Source organism: Xyrauchen texanus, chromosome 21 (assembly GCF_025860055.1).
Source record: "Xyrauchen texanus isolate HMW12.3.18 chromosome 21, RBS_HiC_50CHRs, whole genome shotgun sequence".
NCBI classification, from domain to species: Eukaryota; Metazoa; Chordata; class Actinopteri; order Cypriniformes; family Catostomidae; genus Xyrauchen; species Xyrauchen texanus.
The window spans coordinates 22,241,563-22,261,972 of record NC_068296.1 but is presented as its reverse complement, the minus strand read 5'-3'; the positions used below and the strand labels follow the sequence as shown (position 1 = coordinate 22,261,972).

Sequence of the window (20,410 nt, the reverse complement as noted above, 5' to 3'; positions counted from 1 at the left end):
CTGTGTCTGTTTAACATCATTTGTGCATCAACCGGTGGATTGAAAATGTATCATTTACATTCAGTACCAAGAGTCCTAGTGATTAAAGGCCTGTCCAGCAGTAAAACACATGTCTTCTGCTCTGCTTCAATTGTTTGTAATACAACAAGGCCCATTCAGTGTTATTACAGTTAATGAGGGTAGACAGCATTGTCTATTTTGTCAAATAAGGAGTATCAAGAGTCAGTCATCAAATAACACTTGGAAACAGAAATTATATTGACAGAGAAATTTCTCATTCATTTGTCTTTAAACAATCCACAAGCACTCTGTGCCAAAATACAGTGTTTTATGTATCAAAACTGATTGTGTTTATTTGTTCATGTATACGAGATCAAACCTCATTGCAGGAGCAAAACAAGAGAAACACTGACAGATACCTGTTTTTTTTTTTTTTTTTTTTTCATCACAGTAGTGTAATTGGCAACAACCATAACAATTAACCATTGTTACCAGCAAGAAAAAGGTGAATCCAGGATTGGTCTTGGTGGACTGAAGATGTCACTGATTCTCTGGGGTCCATATGAAGCAGATTTATAACCACTGGGGAAATCACTTCAGTTACCCAAGACAGCACTGGCTAGAAGAAGAAAGTCACAACTGAAGACCACACATTGAAAAGTAGTACAGAGGCACAGAGATTAGTTTCATCACATTGTGGATAAAATATTAGGCAGATTTGTGAGGAAATCCAGGCTAGAAGGATACAAAACACACAGACAGATAAGTGGAACGACTTCACTGGACTGACAGGCTGCAGAGTGCATAAAAAGCCTGCAGGCAGATTGCATGGGCATTGTTGGTGTTGGCAGTGTAGTCCAGAGGGGTCAAGAATGACTGCTGAGATAGCCAAGCCAGAGAAAGAGGAAAAAATGCAGGTAGTCAGGCAGTGTGATTTAGCCCCAATAGAAAATGGGCTCCAGAGAGAGGGGGGGGGGGGGGGTGGCAGAGACAGAAAGTCTTACGGGCAGCAGGGGTTGTCGATAACCAGCATTACGTCGATGCCGTAGACCTCCAGCAGGTCGACGAGAAACCCGCGGTCGCCGTGAGGATCCAGCCCCATGGCTCGCACATGCTCAGCGGTCAGGATTGGCTCAGAGCTTCCCGCCACCTCAGACAGGGTCTGGAATATTCGGTTGTTTTGCTCTATGAAGAACCTGGTTCACAACGAGTGGGACATTCAGATTAATTTGTGATTACATGAATTGGTCTTGAGTTGCTGTGAAAAAATGTTTTGTTGATCATACATTGTCTGGACTAATATTTGATGACAGGACTGTGATTTTCCCACTGCAGTCATTTATATTCCATTGCTTTGAACAACCAGTGTGTAAAAAAACAAACTGACAATCACGGCAGAAAATCCATGTGCTTCCACAGCTCAACATACCAACAAAGCTTATTCACTGGACACTTAAATGTGCTGTAAGCCATTTCAGCATTTCTGATTGGCTAGTTTTCTGATCTGGCTGCTCTCCTGACTCTTTTTGCTGTTCTCAGAGCCTTAAAGGAGCACTCAGTAATTTTTTCCACATTAAAATAGTTTAGTTCCTAAAGAAATGAATAGTAATAAAACATATGCATATAATCCTAATGACTTAAGTCATATCAGTAACTTTATAAAAAGATTTATTCTACATGGAGAGGGTCCACAATGACCAACTGAATACTACTCGCTTAATCTCGGTAACCGAGATACTTTTCTTCATAGATTAAATGAATCATGGCTGTGCTGCTGTAAATAGTGATTTTCTACAATGGCATCAGTAACTGAAAATGATTGCGTTTGAATGATGCTGCACCATACCACTAGGTGTCAGAATAAATCCATTATGACATATTACATTTTATATAAAAATTGCTGAGTGCACCTTTAAAGTCGGCATTAAACAGAAGTTGTGACCAATTTAACTTCCATATTGTAATGTACTGTACTCTCGAATGAAATTGCTGGGTAAACGCACAAGCACATTGTGGTCTTTACTTACACCGAGGCTTTAGCCATTGAGAATCGAGCAAGATCACAATTTCAAATTTCTGAATCACAATCCACTAAACAAAGGGAAAAAACACTTACTCGTGCTGAACATCCCAAGATATCTGCATTTAAATAGTTTAACTAAACTCCAGAGGCATCCAAGTCACATTGTTTGTAGCAGTGATCACCTCAGCAATTCAGACGTGACAAGGTTCAAATACAACCACAAATTCTTTGTTATTCCTCCTCCTTCGATATGTAAATTTAAGCCAGCTGGCCCATAACCAAGGAACTTTGGGGTAAGGAAAGGAGTTTTGTGGAAAATAGCCAAAATTCACCTGTTCATCTTTGCATTAGCTGCTTTGACGAAAAGTTTGTTTACATGACTCTTGAAGGGCTGGGTTAAAACAGACTAACCCTTGTAGAGATGTCAGCAGAGAATTGTCATTTCACCGGAAGAGCAAGTTATGACATTTTGATTAAAGATTACGAAGCCAAGGGGGTCTGGGTAGCTCAGTGAGTACTGACGCTGACTACCACCCCTGGAGTCACAAGTTCAAATCCAGGGTGTGCCCAGTGACTCCAGCCAGGTCTCCTAAGCAACCAAATTAGCCCGGTTGCTAGGGAGGATAGAGTCACATGGGCTAACCCACTCATGGTCACGTTTAAGGGTTCTCCCTCTCAATGGGGCACGTGGTAATTTGTGCGTGGATCGCAGAGAATAGCACGAGTCTCCACGTGCGGAGTCTCCGCGGTGTCATGCACAATGAGCCACGTGATAAGATGTGCGGTTTGACTGTCTCAGAAGCGGAGGCAACTGAGACTTGTCCTCCACTACCCGGATTGAGGTGAGTAACCGTGCAACCATGAAGACCTACTAAGTAGTGGGTTAGGGAAAAAGAGATTAAAAAAATTTAATAATAAATATATTAAAAAAAGATTTAGAGACCAAAAACACTGATAAAATAGCAAATATGCATGGATGAATCCTTCACAATAAGACCAGTAACATGCATTAATAGAAAGATCGAAAAAATTTAGAAATGCTTACAGCACATTTAAGTGTGTGCTGCTTTCCTATTAGTAAAACAATGTTTCTTAAAGTGACAGTAACTTATAGTCATATGCATTTCAAAACATACTTTCCCATAATTTAAATATTAGCAACCTTATAATAAAAATGAACCCCAAATCAAAAGAGGAACTGTTACTATTATTATTTATGCTGCTTTTCAAACACTCCTAATGTTTCAGTAAATGGCTGATATTATAAACTGTTCATGTCCATGTACTGTAGCATGTAATTCTCTCACTTACAGAATGAAGAGGTCCTCCTCGTTAGATTTGCAGTCTCCATCCACTTCCTGAGAGTACAGCAGCAACTGCCTGAAAAAATATCAACATTATATTAGTAGTAGTAGTAGTAATAGTGATGCTAGCTTTAGCAAGCACCACTAATGATCTTGCATCAAAATTAGTTAGTTGTTTGATCAACCATATATTATAACCAGTAGATGTAATATTGAAATTCTATCAAATTGAGGCCTGTTTTAAAAGCCTTGCTGGTTAAAAAAGGCTGGCATACCTCTGCTCACAGAGTTTGCGATACTTCTCTCTATCCGCACTGTTGAGTCGAAGCAGAGGTTGAAGGCTCTCTCTGTGTGTCTTTACATTCTGGTTATCAACGTAGACATCATATAGCTCCTTCTTTTCCTCAAAGATCTTCTCTGTTGTACCTGAGAATCCAAAGAAAACATGCAGAAAGCTAAAAAACTTTTCAGTCTCAAAAAATGCTATTCACAGATTTATTCAGAAATAATTCTTCCACAATTTACTTTTCAATTCTGAGTTCTATTCTTATCATCCACTCATTAAAGTGATGATGAAAGTAAAGTATTTTGTTTCTTGAGCCCACTACATATAACTCCTAAGTTACAAACTCATTCTGGACTTGTTTACACTTTACCATCATCATTTACAACAGTTAAACTTCCTCTGCTTTTGGAATTCTACATTTTGCCTCTTGATTCATTCCCTTGCTTAACTGAGACACTTACAGGCCACATAAGATAGCTCTGTCTCAAGAGCTGCAATGTCAGCCACATTGATGTAGAAGAAGGGGCGGAACTCCGGAACCGAGGCACCCATCCCAGGAATGGACACATTAGCAAGGCAGCAGCAACAGTACACTAAGACATGTGATAGTCAAAACACAAAACAGAGCATTATAATTGTAAGCTATAAAGTGAAAACTCTCAGATTTGAAGTATTATTGTTGCATGATACCAAGACATTTGGGCAAGTGCATGCAGTTGTATGTGATGAACATGGTGATCTTTATCATGTAATCTGTTATGGAAGATATGCAGAGAAGTTTCCACATGTAAGTGGATTTTGGTCTCACCCCGATAGCAGACTACGCCGACAGGGGGAGGAGAGAAAATGAGGATGCGTTTCCTGAGCAAAGAAAACTTCCACAGCACCATGATCTGTTCTCCAAAGAAGCGGATGAACTGGGACATGCAGCCAGCCGGGTGTGTGATCTGATTGGAGGTGTAAAGAGAACAGAAATACTCAAATGTGGAATGGTTTGTTGCTTAAGATCACTGAATAAATGACTTAATATACAGACACGCAACACAAACTGTAATAAATACATTTAAATAAATAATTCCCCCAAAAATTAAGAAAGAAAAAATCTGTTATCATTTAAATTCCTCATGTCTTACAAAACTTGTTGTTATTTATAATACAGGCTGTTTTTTTTTCTTCCATACAAGGAAAGTGAAAGGTGACCACAACTGTCAAGCGATAGAGAGATATGTCAGGCTGTTCATAACACAAAGCTTGGAATATAGAGTACAATTCGTATCGTCTACTTTTATGGTAGTTTAATGGTGCATTTTGTCCTTTTTTGAACTTGACAACCTATGGTCTTCATCTAATCTTATTGTATGGCACAGAGCAGCTTGCACATTCTACTAAACTTCTGCATTGATGTATCATAGGAAAAAAGAAAGTCATATAGGATTGGAACGACATGATAGTGAGTTCTCATTTATGGGTGAACTGTCCCTTTAAAGCTTCCAGGAAAAGCATGATTGTTTTTAGACCATGGATTGTGAAAATTTGTCTTTAAGACTAAGCAGGGCATTTTTTCAACAAACAGCATTTTACGTATTAGAATCAGCACATTTTTCAACAAAACTATCATCTCATCTGACATTCTTCTTTAACAATAGAGGACCTTGTGATTTGTGCCCAGGGACTGTTGTACCACAACAGTTCTGTTTTTACTAAGCAGACTTTTCCCATGCATACACTGCTACTTTGAGGTACACCCTTACTAATCAGTAACAAGAAATTCCACAAATTGGCCTGGCCTACTTGTCTTTAGAAAAAAAGCTAGTGTAATTATGTAATACTACTATCACAAATGTAAACACGGTTGCTTACTGTACAGTCTTTAATGTAGCACCACATCAAAAAGTTGGTGATTTGAGTAATGACAGATGACACAGTGTTATATCTTCAAACCTTCATCTCTGGATGCATGCAGCAGTTGACTATGGGCCCAAGAGAGCTAGTCGGGCAAGCCGTGACCAAACCATTCCCTCCTGGGGGCAACACTGCCTTTTTATCCTCATAGAAAGCTTCCAGTGGAGAGTACTGTCCTGGACACTGCAGCTGGTGCCTGCAAAAATTCAGATTTTGACTTAAATGGTGTTGTTATGGAAAGCATTACACTAAACAGAAAGTTGCTTTATTGAGATGTAGACATTAGTCAACGAGTCAAAATGCATAGAACATACTGTATTATTTATAACATACGTGCATGCACATTACACAATTTCAAGTTTTTACATCAACAGGGTGCATTTTGTTGTTGTTTTATGATTCAACCATGCGGCATATAACAAAATTATTAGATAAACCTTTTAAAAGTGAATCAGAATAATATAACCAATTCCACGTGACAGCACATGCTAGTCAGAGCTTGTGTTAACAATTAACAACATCTTAAAAATAGAAATGATGCATGCAGAAGAACAAATGTGAAAGACATAAAAAGTGTTGAATGTAGAATGAGGCAAAAAGACTAGGGATGTATCGATACCAATTTTTCTCTTCCAATCCGATATCATAAATCTCAGTGTCGGCCGATCCCAAGCCAATACCAGTGTTGTTTTTTTGCTTAATCGGTTTAGGATATCTTTACATTATTGTGTGGAACTAATTGGATGTACTCTTTAATATGTAAAGAAACACAAACCTCTAACTACACATAATTTCACTATAAATGTAAAGCTTATTAAGAAACTCTTTATTATTAACTAGTATACTGGATAATGTAGCAGCGAAATTAACAATATTAACCTCAGAAAAGAAACCAGTGTTTTATTTTTGCCTTTTTTTTATTTTCCAAAAATGTTTCAACTTGCCTCTGGACTTTAAAGGATTCAGATCTCATTTTTGTTCAATTTAGTTGTGACATCAGTCCACTTTTCATTCACACAGTTATTTTTTGGAACCCATTCAACTTATTAATATTATTATAAATTGTAAACAAATACTAATGATGACAATTATAATAATACACTGTTATTAATATTATTATTGACTTTTAATTATAATTACAACATTAATATATTTAAATTATGCACTTTTTTTGACATTATAAACTCAACAGGAAGTCCTGTATGTGTCTGCTGGTAGGCAAGTTCACAGTAGTTTAATTAATTTCTTATTCAAATTCTGGTAAAATGCACCTCCGTTGCTGTTCTAAATGCATATTATAAGTGAATCGAACTGTTGAGCATCTACATCGGAGATGCTGTTCTTGAGTAGCGCTTAAATATTGCGCACCACTGTGAAGGATAAAAATAGCCGCGAGTGCATCACCAGCCTGTGCGTGAGTTTGTGTCAACAGAGCAGCACCATTCACTAATGCGCTGGCACCGAACATACAATACATATACACTTGTTAAACACAGCCTTTTCTGATTCACAGAGCTATCGCACATCTTCAAGTGGCTTTGAATAAAATGCACGAGTCATATGAACTGATTTAATGGTGTTTTTATGGTTCTTTATGTCATTTTTGGAGCTTGACAGTAACGAGCATGACTAACACACAGTATCGGATTTGGATTGTCTCATCGGACCGATACCCGATCCGTCTAAATGCTTCAGTATCGGAACTGATACCGATCCAGGTATCAGATCGGTGCATCCCTAAATAGACACTCACCGGACCTGGTTCTCCAGGAAGTGCATGTGACGGTACAAAAGTGTGTATGAAGGAGACAAAATCCCTACAGACTTCATCCGAGCCCCTCGTTCCAGCTCACTTTCCACAGGCATGTTGGCAAAGCACGCTAGTCCGAAGTAACAGCCTTTACGGAAATATCTACAGAAAGAGACATACACATTTCAACCAGATGCATTCACAGCTCAATGCACTAAAATACATTGTTTATGTCATTTAAAAGTGTGATAAATGACTAAATGGAAATATTGTGTGCTTAATTCTGAAAATGAATAACAACAAATGAAACTGTTTGTCCTATGGCAACATCACTGAATATGATGCAGACAGTGCCAAACAAACCATTTGGTAAAATCTTGATGTAACAGTACATTTTAAACCACAGAAAGGGGCTTCCCCCAAAAATGACAATTCTGTCATCATTTACTCACCCTCATGCCATTCCAGATGAGTATAACTCTTTCTTCTAGTGAACACAAATATTTTTAGAAGAATATTTCAGCTCTGTAGGTATATACAATGCAAGTAAATGGTGACCGAAGTTTTGAAGCTCTAAAAAGCACATAAAGGTGGCATAAAAGTAACCCCTATGTCTCCAGTGGTTTAATCAATGCCTTCTGAAGTGATCGAATCAGTTTTGGGTGAGAACAGAACAAACTATAACTCCTTTTTCCACTATAAATCTAGACATTAGCAGTCTTCTTGTTGATCATGATTTCAAACATGATTACACTTCCTACTGCAATCTAGCACTCTGCGCATGCGTCAAGCTCTAGCGTAACTGAAACCTGTTTTGGTCTGTTATCACACAAAACCGACTGAATCACTTCAGAAGACATGGATTAAACCACTGGAGTCTTATGGATTACTTTTATACTTTATGTGCTTTTTGGAGCTTCAAAGCTCTAGTCCCCATTTACTTGTATTGTATGGATCTACAGATCTGAGATGTTCTTCTAGAAATCTTAATTTATGTTCAGCAGAAGAAAGAAAGTTATACACGTCTGGGATGGCATGAGGGTGAGTAAATGATAAGAGAATTTTCATTTTTAGGAGAACTATCCCTTTAAATTCACTGGGCCCAGGACAAAATTATGGAGGCAATTTCCATAGATTTTGGAATTTGAAAACATTAAAGGAATGCTCCTTCACAAAGCTGGTGATTTAAGAAGAGACGATAACACCAACTTATTTCTTCAAATATAGATGTATATGAAGGGTGAATGTTAAATATGCTCAACAAAAGGGATTCCCACATGAAGTCACTTGAGATCCGATGAGAGCCACTGGCCATGGACTTGAATTCGACTCCTTCCAGGTTCATATCTTGAGGTAGGCACCATTCTATCATGTTCCCTGGAAAAGACACAATGTAAACAAATGTGAAGCAGTTGAACCAATCAAATGTTTAATCAAATGGTGTTTGCAGAAGGGCTAAAAAGAGTCTTCAACTGGCTCAGCGGAACTCCCTAAGACTAAAAGAGGAAGTCAGTAAAAGTACAGTTAAGTAGTCAGCTGGATGACTTATACAACTTTCACTTTATTTCCACGCATGTTATATTACGAAACATGTGGATTCATCTGTACACAAAATAAAGCATAGTACTTGATCTCAACCAATTACTTAACAGTATTTCATCAGTGTTAAACCTCACCCGATCTCGTGTCGAAAGTCACAACAAACACGGCAACAATTTGATCTTTTTCCTCCCATCCAGTGATCCTGTCTCTGACTGACAATCCATGAAAGGCGCAGTCTCCCTCCTCATCCGTGGCAAAGTCATCTTCTCCCGGGTAGCTCTGTTTATAGGGGGAATGCGCACTTTCAATAACAGCTGTTATTCTATTCGGTCTCGCCAGGCTTGTGCTCGAGGAAATATCTACCCCTACGCCGCCCTGGGCCGGGTAACTCGACACACCGGACTGCAATGAATCTTCTATCTCCGGTGACGGAACAGATGGGCCAAGTTCGGCCGGGGGAACCTCCTCCCAGTCCAGCAGCGGAGCGCGATCCGACTGCTCGACCATAGTGTTTTTCGATATTGCCTATGGAGGGGGGGAAAAACAAAGTCGTCGCACTCGGTACAGAGCGGTTCGGTCAAAGTGGCAAACGGTTAAGCATGAGACGGAACATAGCGGATGTAATTCCGAGGTTGCCTAAATTTAGTATAGAGACTCTACCCAGGCGTACACTGTTGTGATGATGTCACTCACTTCCGCTCACGTGGTGATCAACCCAACCTCCTCCCACCCGAAAAATAAATAGTATGATGTTGCCTGTGTGCGCAATACCCAAAAATAAACGTGCAGACGACTTTGACAACCAATATGAGTTTTCCATAACCGTTCCTGTACCTCTAGATCAAATTTGTGCTTTTTTTTATTCCTATTTTTATTTCAATTAATTAAGAAATCTTAATCTTGAGAGTGTTTAAATTTCTTTGCAGAGGTGAAAATGGTTAGCAGGGTTAATTAAGGGCTCGTGCCACTCCGCCCATTGTTGGATGCCTCATTACCATTCACGCGCCAAGTTCAAACGTGGTGGCACACGAGTTCATAGCAGGGTAAGTTTGAGTATACTATATTTAAATGTTTTTTATTGTTCAATACAACATATTAAGAAGCGATACTTGAGCAATTTTTTGAGAGCGTCCTTAAATAGCTCATTCCAGTTACTCACAATAAATTTAAGAGATCATTAAGGCCTGGAGACATATAAAGGCCTACTTAGGACTCTTTGGGATTACTCGACCAGGGTCAGAATTTAACCAGGGATTTGGGCAAACATGCCTCGGATATTTAAAATTTGATCAGCAATTGATACATATATATATTTGAATGATAGGCTATCTTTGATGGGATAGGATATCTTTCATGTCCAGTCATGGGTTTAAACACCATAGTGACGATTTCAATTAATTGATTCAATTTAAGTATTTGACACTGATGGCTGTCTGATATGTTAGAATGCATTAATGGAACTGGCAACATGTAACCAAACATTACAGAAAATAATATCTGGCTGTCCTTACACTATTAAAGTTATCCTCCTGAATCACTTGAGACATATCTTTTATCTTATGGAATAATTCCCCATTTTTGTCTGTGTGCTGCTTTTTGATTCTGAGAACAGTGAAATGGCCTCTGTGAATGCTATGCAGCAGTGTTTGAACTTCTCTAGCAGTGGGGAGGACGACAGCAGTGACAATAGCTTTGATGAATGGGCGCCAAGGAGTGTCCCACTTAGAAGCCCCTCTGCAGCCTGTCAAACACCCCGGGTCCAGCGCCACCGCCCCAGGAGTGTTACAGTTTCCCCATCCATTCCCACCTCTCCCATACCTTATGCTGCATGGAAAAAACTTCGGCTTTGTGACTCACCCAGTACACCGAAGGTAAACTTGCAGTACCTTTCATATCAAATCAAATCACTTTATTGTCACACTACCATGTACACAAGTGCAACAGTAGGTGAAATTCTTGTATGGTGAGGACAGATAAAGTGGGACACTTATGTTTATAGCAGGGCAGGCCCGCTTGGGGTGGCCTTGGCAAACTTCCAAGGGGCCCCCCAAAATGACTTAAAAATTAAAGTTAGTTATATTAAAGCTGAAGTGTGTCATTTCTGCGACACTATGCCACCGAATGGAAATGCAAAAATAAACACTGTTTTCAAAAGAGCTTTCTGAATACATCCCCCATCAGCAGTTGCTCAAACAGTCAGATAGTTGTTGGGGAGGGTCTAAGCCAGTGGCAGCTGCTGGTCTTTCAAAGAGGGGAAGCTCATTTTCGGCCTACATTATAAACTTATTTACCCTATTTTTTGCACTAAATCAATCTTAGGTGTTGATCTGCCCTGCTGTTTAATTCTATTTTTTTTCCTCGTAAGGAAGACTTTCAAATGGCTTCGCCAAAATCAGGTCGACAGTATTAGCACCGTCTGCCATCGTGCGCAGTTTCACCCGTACGACGCTAGCCTAGTCTACTGTATGAATGAATGAACGAACGAACGAACGCTCTAAAACAAAATATATTAAACTTGGTAAAACTGAAACAAGGAATGTGCTGTATAATTGTGTGAAATGTATTGTGCAAATTGACTAGCAGTTTCGCCAAACAAATATAAAGAAATAGGTTGCAGCAGTTTATCTTTCGACTACATTTGAGAAATCCGCGATGGGACTGAGCGCGAAATAGCTTCAGTGACTTCTTATAGTACAGATTCGCTGTCAATCAAAAGGAGACGCAGTCTTTCGACAGATCCTCCAATCATCACGCGGAAGCCCGGAGTCCGGGCCAGCCCACTCCTCATTCACCCCCAGAGACGCTGAGCGTCCGTGGGCGGGACATAATCGCAGCATTTATCCAATGACCGTCTATTTTCGGAGCACTGAAAAAAAATGTTCAGAGCAGCCCCGTTGAAGTCAATGGACGCTCGGCTTCAACACGGAAATGCACTGACGCTACGGGAATGTATGAAGTAAATCGAGTCAGCCGACCTGCTATATGTAATGTAGCTGATTCTGAACGAACTCGTCTTCGAGATGAACGTGTTCTAACGCATTTTTAGTCAATAAATTGTTTACACAATAGTACATATTTGACCATTATTTTTTTGACATTATAGGGGAAGCTGAGCTTCCCTTGCAGTCTTAAAGAAATACCCACTCTAAGCTGGTCGATCAAAACAAACTTTCATAGTGCCACAAAGACAGAGTTTACAGTGTGGTTTTTTTTGTTTTTTTTTAATTAAACAATTAACCTATGTATGGCTATTATTTATTATGTAAATAAAGGTGTAGGTCTACAACATATAAACTGACAGTTCCTTGAAACATCTTCAATCATGAGATTAATAGTGATAAGTAGTTTCATCTATTGACACTACTAGTTTCTGGGGCTTTAAATATTATCTTGGACAACAGAGAGGCCTCTGAGTCAATAAGGTTAAGAACCATTGGTTTATAATACTTAACATTTCTTTATTTTTTATTCTATAGTGTAGTTGGGCACTTTAGCCATGTAAAATGGTATTGTATCATGGCCAAGCCATTTTGAATTATTAAAAAAAAAAAATGTTTAATGGTAATGAAGACTCTGACTAATATTACATTACCATTAAAAAAAAATTCAGTTCAGTCATATTTCATTTGCGGCAGCAGCCTGAAATCTCAGTTAACCTTACAAACAATTATATTTACTGTTTATATCATAAACATTCTCCCCTTCCAGAGTTTGCTGTCGAAATCAACCCTGCCCTGCTCCAGCACCAAGCCATGTCGCAGTCAAAAATTCCTTCACCTGTCTACAGCTTTTGACCGTGTGCCCTCAGTGAACATCAACCCTTTTACACCAGACACAGTGCGCAGGAATAGTGAGCACTATAAGAGGAAGAGCCAAAGAAGTGATGACGACGATGATGGACACAGGTAACATAGCACTTGCATGGCATGTTGTGAAACTTTATTGAATTACTTTACCTGAATTTGCTTGTATGAAGTACATTTATTTCAACAGATTCAAGGAAACTCAAAACTCGTCAGAGGATGAGTATTTATTTCTCCCACCGAAGGTATGGTTTCAAAGAACTGTCCTAAAATCTTTCATTTTAACACCATTGTCTTCCATAATCCTGCCTAAATCTTTGGGAAATCTGTGTTCTCTCCCACCTGTCGGCCCTCAGAGGCTAGCAGTGTCAGCCCGCATGCTGTCACGTTATGAGAGTGAGTTTCTTGAGCTGGGCTGCATTGGCGTGGGTGAATTTGGTGCTGTGTATCGATGTGTGAAGAGGCTGGATGGTTGCATGTACGCCATCAAGCGCTCACGTAGGCCAATTGCAGGCTCTGCCAATGAGTGAGTCAGCACTGACAGCCATGTGATGTATCATAACAATGAGGCCTCTTAATAGCTTCCCTTTGGCAAAGTAAATTTTTTTTTTGCTAGAAGTAACAGTACTTTACACTGTATGTTTAGGTTGAAATAAACATTGCAATCAGAGTTCTGGATGATATTTCGTATTCTAATAGTTAACACTTGACAGGTCTTGGTAATAATCAAATCACTTTATTCATTATTTAATGAATTTAAAATGTGTCCTAAATATTTCTGAGTTTTACATTGAATTGTTTTAGACAGCTGGCCTTAAAGGAAGTGTATGCCCATGCAGTGCTGGGACATCACCCCCATGTTGTCCGATACTACTCTGCATGGGCTGAGGATGACCATATGATTATACAAAATGAGTACTGTGACGGTAAGACAAAAATTCCCAAAAGTTAGATATATACTTGTGTATAAATTGATTGCATAATTTTGCACTCCCCTTGCAGAATCCGTTCTGAAAAAACAGAATGAATAATGAATCATAAAATTGCATTTTGTTTTTTAGTACTGCCCTGATGAAGGTATTTGACATAACAAATATGAATATATTCCACAACATAAAAAAATAACTGAATATGCACATGATCCTGTTTAAAATTTTACACCCCCTTGGTTCTTAATATTGGTTCTTAAATGATCAATGATTGTTTGTCTTGTCTTTTTTTAATTGTTTTTTTTATAGTTGTGCATGAGTCTCTGCATTGTCCTAAACAGTAAAGCAGCCCACTGTTCTTTAAAGGAATATTCTGTGTTCAATATACAGTAAGTGAAGCTAAATTGACAGAATTTCTAGCATAATGTTGATTAACAGAAAATAATTTCGACATCCCTCTTTTTAAAAAAAAAATAAATAAATAAATTGAAATGACAGTGAGGTAATTACAATGGAAGTAAATGGGGCCAAGTTTTTGAGGGTTTAAAGGCAAGCTTAATTTTATTAAAGCACTTACAGTCCATTCATTCTTCTGTTAAAACTCCTGTATTTGTACTGTAAATTGTTTAAATAGTAATTTTTACAGGCATTGTACAGTTTTATTGTTTGTTGACATTTCATCGTTATGGCAATGAAGTAGTTAAATAGGCTATAACTTTACACAGAAAAGGTTAGTAAGTGATTTGGTCACACTAACTTCATGTAATCACACGAAGTTTGTCTTGTGGTTATACTTTTTCTTTTTTTTTTTTTTAAGAAAAGGAGGAACCAGTCAAAATTATTTTTTGTGGTTATCAACCACCACATATTACACCAAAAATGCTGTTTATTAAGCTTAACCTGTATTGAACCTGGAAAATGTCTTTAAGAAAAATCCACCAGGTGCATTTTCTTTGTTTTCACAGTATCTTCTGTACATTTGAGTTCTTCCCAACACTGGCTAGATGATGTTGAGATTTACAGGAGGAGCCAACAATCATTGCACAAGAAGGCAACACTATGTTTAGAACCAAGGGAATGGATGTACACTTTTGAACAGGATGATTTGTGTGCATTATTATTTCTTGTGGGATATATGTAAATATCTGTTATGCTTCTGAAGGGCAATACTAAATGGAAAAAAAACAAAAAACAATGATTTCTTTTTGTTTTTAAGAAAAACGTAATATCTTTTTGTAGGAGGTAGCCTCCATGATGCTATAGCTGAAAAGGGAGAGCAGGGGGAGTTCTTCAGTGTGCCAGAGCTAAGGGATCTGCTCCTACAGGTCTCCATGGGGCTCAAATACATCCACAGCTCAGGCCTGGTGCATCTTGATATCAAACCCAGTGAGCTTTATATATCTTTATTTTGTGTGTGTATCTCTTGCATTATTTCTTGCTATATTGTTTTAAAAACATAGACCCTTTGACTGGCAAATGGTCCACATTTTATTTTTCTCAGGTAATGTTTTCATCTGCCGTCGACCCAGCTCTAGTGCTGGTGGAGAGGGAGATAGTGAAGAAGAGGATGAAAGCCATTCCTCTGGGGTTTTATATAAAATTGGTACCTTTCTACCTGAATTATATTAATATTTCAGTTTGACTGACAATATAAAACAGCAATGTCATTAATAGCTAATTTTATGGGCCTGATTTGTCTTGGTTTTTGTAGGTGACTTGGGTCATGTGACCTCCATCACAAGTCCTCGGGTAGAGGAAGGGGACAGCCGCTTCCTTGCCTATGAGGTTCTGCGAGAGGTAAAACATCAGATTCAATATTTCAGAGCATCCATTTTAATGTAGAGATGAAATGATAGCTTTCTCATCCAGTGAACTTCACCGATCTTATATTCTTTGGCATTAAATATGATGAAACAAAATAATTGTAGTTGTGACTGTCACCGGCTGTGATCTACTCTCTTCTGCGTTCTCTTACCTGCAGGACTACACCCATCTTCCTAAAGCAGATATTTTTGGGCTTGGCCTTACAGTGTTTTTAGCTGCTGGAGCTCCACCCCTTCCCCAGAATGGAGATGCCTGGCACAGCCTTAGGCAGGGTCAGCTACCTAGCCTGTCCCAGGAATTACCACCACCCTTTATAAGCCTAATAAAGGTACCATTCAAGCTGGGGTCACACTATATTTTGAGTGCCAAATTATTTGAGACACCTAAACAGACATGATATGATGAGACACTCAAGGGCCTTTGGTACATCGATGTGTGAAGAGGCTAGACGGTTGCATCTATGCCATCAAGCGCTTGTGCAGGCCAATTGCCGGTTCCGCCAATGTGTGTCAGCACTGACGGCAATGTGATGCATCATAACGAGGCCTCTTAAATTCTGCCCTTTTGGAAAGTTACATTTTTATTTACTAGAAGGAACAGTACTAGGTACTGTATGGTTAGGTTGAAATAAACATTGCAATCAGAGTTCTTGGATCAAGTAAAATTATAGTTTATATTTTGACCGTACTTCAATATCCATCCAGCAGAGGGCATACACTTAACAACTATAAGTTTAGTTTTAATTGTGTGCTTGTACTGTTTTTTTTTTGGCTATTCTGAAATATGCTTATGGTTTAGTAGTTTTGTTTTGAATGGATCCAAATGGGACACATGTAATATAGATTATATACTTGTATTTTACAGACGCTGTTAGATCCTGATCCTACTTTAAGACCTTCTGCATCTGCATTGTGTCGGCACAATGTACTGCACAAAGAGAGGGCTGGGAAACTGGCTGCGCAGCTGCGTAGAGAGCTCAATGTGGAAAAGTTCAGAACAGCTGTATTGGAGAGGTGAGGCAGGGGTTATATTTATTGTATGAATTTATTACTTAATTGAATTTTGTAGCACTATTGTTGGATTAATTGCTTATTGTTGTATTCCCATTTGTAAATCCATTAGGATTAATAACTGCAAAACGGGCTAATGTAAATATACATTAAGTCTGATTACAGATATAGAGCAAAAATGCTGAAACTTTCAAAAACAATTTTTTTTTTTTTTTTTTTTTTTGTCATGCCACCTAATAGCAGTTAGTCACAATAACACTGCTCTCAATGTTTCAACACAAAACAATTGAGCATTGTACTTGTGCTTTCTCTAATACTGTGTTTTCTTTTTTTTTTTTACAATAAAAATGTCTGCATTCTAAGCATTGCTTTTTCATATCTACTTAGGGAACTCCAGGAGGCCCGACTGGCTGCTCTCTCACCCAGGCAGTCATCCCAACCAGGGTCACTTCCAAGAATTGGGAGGAAGCATGTGGGCAGAGGTGCAGCCCGCTCTGCAAGCTTTGGTTTCCCTGGAGACTAGCACTGACTGAGTTTAACACTGGATTTGTCATGTACTATTTGTGCCAACCAGATCTACATACCCCTATTCCCTATATGCATTTAAGTGAGGTATTTTATTTTTAATTACACAGCATCTGTGTTACTACTGGTAAAAATCCTATATTTGTCTTTGTGTGTGAATCTGACACAGTCATGTCAGGAATGAACACTAATCGCAGTAAATTGTGGTGCATGATTCAGCAAATTGTTTTAGGTTGACTTTTCATTTACTGTTAAGCATGGCACATTTTTCTTGACATAACTTTTAACTGTAAATAAAGATTTTAAATTTGAGTGATGCTGTTTTATACAATTACAAAGTATCTGTTCAGTCAGTACCATCAACTTTATCTACTGTTGACTCTTTTGCATTATAAGACTTTGGGATTTTGTCTAATGAATGGTCAGTCATTCAAATAGGACGCATATCTAAATTTACACTTCTGTAAAGCAATAATGACATGAGATGGAATACTTTACTTTCAGAAACTACTTTTACCACCCCAATGAAATGTTTGATTAGTGTGCACCTATATACACCTGTTGCTCCAGGGGAACTGTCACTGCCAGCGACGGATTAACCACCAGGGCGTTTTGGCCGTTGCCCAGGGGCCTCTAAACCCAAAGGGTCCCGAGTTCTAAATTATGAATTTATTTTGAGATGTCTATTATAAATCCATGTAAATGTCAGCCTTATGTAAAATACCGTTCGTTCGCTGGACTACAGCAGCGTGAGCAGAGATATTAGAGCGCACGCTCAAGGAAACTGCGTCTTACGCCGGTTTCACACTGCACGCGTAAGCAGCGCGTATTCTTTTCGGCGCCCATGTTAACAGATTAGAGCATTTACACCGCACGCAGAGGCGGCGCGGCAGCGCGTAGCAGGAGCAGCAGTGCCGCGATCGTTTCGGCGTCCTGTCTATTTTTGACGCGCGGCTTACGCTGAATTAAAGTGACAATGCACTGATCATGGCAAAAATACACAGCAGTTACCAAAAGCGCATTGATGATATCTATTGTGTTTTAAACAGTCAATCAAATGACCTTCATCAATTTAAAAAGATAACAAATGTCCAAAAACAAACTTGTTGCCCAAACTACAAAAACAAGTTTAAATAATTTATACTGCCAGTTTAGTTTAAGTTAGATTAATTTAATGTATAAATGTATATACACATAACTAATATATATATATATATATATATATATATAGATATATATAGATATATATATTGTCATAAGGATGTCATGCTGACAATCATAAACAAAAGCACGTGGTGGCATGGTCGACTGCACCTGAAAATATAATAATGGACGACACTCGTCTCATTGTGGAGGTTGAGAAACGTTCAGTTATTTATGATCCACGAAATATGCTTTATAAAGACTCACAGGCAAAGGAAAAGGCATGGGATGAAGTTGCAGTAGCTCTTGGTGCCGATGGTAAGTAATTTAAAGTGTTTTTGACAAACTTTCCCTGGCCCAAACTTAACTCAATATAGAAAGTGAAATAGAATAGACATGTTATTATAGCACACATTCAGTATGCATGATTTTGTTGAATTTTCGAGAAACTGTGCTGTTTGTTATTACACACGTTTATGAATTATCTTTAAGATGTTCATGATGGGTACTATTTGTAAATTAGATGTGTATCAGACATTTCAACAATCTAAATAAAAAATCTTTCTCCAAGAAACAACAAATGTAAGCATTTATTTACATTTTGCACACAGTAAGCACACATAAATAAGAGAAGCAGATGTAACTGCAAGTCGCTGCTTGGGTTCAATGGACTGCCTGTAGTTTGTTGTTTGCCTTGTTAGTTGGCCTCCAATCAGGGAAAGAATGTGATCCACTTGCTCTGCATTCATCCTGAAGTAGTTTAGGTGTCGGTCACGGTCAAGACGGAGTTCGGCGACAAGATGGTAATATGCACCATATTCTCTCCTTCGTCGGTTCATGGAGTGAACCCAAAATCTGCGTCTTTTCCGTAGTCTTCGTGATAGCAAATACAGCGCAATGGCCTTCCTTCTATCAACAACTCGCACTACACGGTCAACAAAAACAAAGATGAACCAAAAGTTATATAATATTATATTAATATTATTATAATAATATAATATAAATGTATTTGAAAACGAAATAAAGCAATGCCAACTTACCCATTATAGAGTAGCCTATTTTGTCTGTAAACACGCCGCGCGCGTCAAACGCTGCCAGTATGAAAGCAAAACGCGCGTGTCCTGCTTCCGCTCACTGTACGCACTGCTCCTGCGCTGCTTACGCGTGCAGTGTGAAACCGGCGTTACAGGTGCACCGCGTTTATTTGAGGGACTATAGTACCGCGTCTGATTTACATAAACGCTTCCAAAGATAAGGTTCAGTTTACGCTGGCTGTGTACAAAGCTGATGGTTTAATATAAGCGACAGAATTCCTGCAACAGTATAGAGGACTTTAAAATGTTTAAATCATGCATGCGTTTAATGCCATAAATATGTGCGTAGTAGGCCTAACCATTTGTCGCACCGTTTAAGAAGCGCTGAAACTTTGCCAAGTGAAAAACTATCTGGAATCTCATGTAACGGTAACATTAAGTCCTCTTTGCAACTTGAAATTCATCAGAATGTTGATTTGTGACACCAGCTGAAAAAACTTGATGCAACGCAACAAACGGTGAAATGGAACACTGGTGACTCGAGATGCGTTTATAAATATTAAAGTTATTTTAAACATAATGCAGTGTCTAAAAATTGATGAGTTGTGGCGCAGCGCAACGACCAAAGACGTCCATCTAGTGCGTGGCCTCGAGACGCACGTGTGAACAGTTTGTAACTCGCCCTATAGACTACTATGGAAAAACAGACCCGAACCTGGCCCAAAACCTGTAGTTCCCTTACTTCAGTTCACTTGACATTACATTTCCTAACGCATATGTGGAGTGTCTTCATACCCCATATGCGTTAGTAAACACATTGTCTCGTTCCCTTCGTCTCCGGGAACCAAGATTATTTACGTAACCAAGACGATTTGTCAGGTACTGTCGGTTTGAAAAATCCAACTACTTTCTTACTAAATATAAAACATGATCATGATACTTAGCATTGCCTATATGCAGTGATGTATGGCAAGCCGAATTCATTTGCAGGATATGGACTGTTGATGTCATCAATTCAAATTTCACTAGTGAAAATGCCAATTCTTGATATAAATAATTACATTTCCACTAGTAAAAATGTGAATTCTTGATATCAAAAATGGGATTTCAACTAGTAAAAAACATAATTTTGTTATATCTATAATAGAATGTTCACTAAAGTTTCACACCGATATATCATTCACTCTTATTCAAAATGCAATTATTGATTTCAAAAATGTTTCTTACTAGTTGAAAGTGCAATTTCACATATCAACAATTCTTTTCTTACTAGTAAAAAATACTTTTTTTGATATCAGAGATTCAGTTTTCACTAGTGACAATTTGTATTTCTGA

General features: G+C 38.4%; 2 protein-coding genes across 5 annotated transcripts; one reads left to right on the top strand and one right to left on the bottom strand.

Annotated features, from left to right (window-relative positions):
- Window positions 1-129: 129 nt before the first annotated feature.
- On the bottom strand, window positions 130-9,485 carry LOC127661789 (DENN domain-containing protein 11). Of its 4 annotated transcripts, none has more exons than XM_052152683.1 (10): window positions 8,942-9,485; window positions 8,543-8,642; window positions 7,269-7,427; window positions 5,555-5,711; window positions 4,422-4,560; window positions 4,075-4,206; window positions 3,603-3,753; window positions 3,335-3,403; window positions 1,005-1,196; window positions 130-879 (listed from the first exon to the last, which is right to left on the bottom strand). In XM_052152683.1, the coding sequence occupies exons 1-10, from the start codon at window positions 9,312-9,314 to the stop codon at window positions 867-869; spliced, it is 1,485 nt and encodes a 494-aa protein (XP_052008643.1). In that variant the 5' UTR covers window positions 9,315-9,485; the 3' UTR covers window positions 130-866. The 4 variants fall into 4 exon arrangements, with proteins under 4 accessions (XP_052008643.1, XP_052008641.1, XP_052008642.1 ...); XM_052152681.1 differs by having other exon boundaries at window positions 130-619; XM_052152682.1 differs by having other exon boundaries at window positions 130-615.
- A 164-nt stretch (window positions 9,486-9,649) lies between these two features.
- LOC127661885 (wee1-like protein kinase 2) lies at window positions 9,650-17,037 on the top strand. Its single transcript, XM_052152837.1, has 12 exons — window positions 9,650-9,850; window positions 10,420-10,678; window positions 12,516-12,712; window positions 12,801-12,855; window positions 12,967-13,136; window positions 13,415-13,536; window positions 14,779-14,925; window positions 15,041-15,142; window positions 15,251-15,336; window positions 15,521-15,691; window positions 16,228-16,376; window positions 16,761-17,037. The coding sequence occupies exons 2-12, from the start codon at window positions 10,424-10,426 to the stop codon at window positions 16,894-16,896; spliced, it is 1,590 nt and encodes a 529-aa protein (XP_052008797.1). The 5' UTR covers window positions 9,650-9,850; window positions 10,420-10,423; the 3' UTR covers window positions 16,897-17,037.
- Window positions 17,038-20,410: the final 3,373 nt, after the last annotated feature.

Excerpts from the sequence above, each read along its gene's own strand:
- LOC127661885 (XM_052152837.1), top strand. The coding sequence starts at position 10,424 with ATGGCCTCTGTGAATGCTATGCAGCAGTGTTTGAACTTCTCTAGCAGT. Across the intron at positions 15,692-16,227 it reads CCTTTATAAGCCTAATAAAG|ACGCTGTTAGATCCTGATCC; the intron begins GTACCATTCAAG and ends TGTATTTTACAG. Across the intron at positions 16,377-16,760 it reads AGAACAGCTGTATTGGAGAG|GGAACTCCAGGAGGCCCGAC; the intron begins GTGAGGCAGGGG and ends ATATCTACTTAG.
- LOC127661789 (XM_052152681.1), bottom strand. The coding sequence starts at position 9,314 with ATGGTCGAGCAGTCGGATCGCGCTCCGCTGCTGGACTGGGAGGAGGTT. Across the intron at positions 8,643-8,941 it reads GACTTTCGACACGAGATCGG|GGAACATGATAGAATGGTGC; the intron begins GTGAGGTTTAAC and ends TGTCTTTTCCAG. Across the intron at positions 3,404-3,602 it reads CGCAAACTCTGTGAGCAGAG|GCAGTTGCTGCTGTACTCTC; the intron begins GTATGCCAGCCT and ends ATATTTTTTCAG.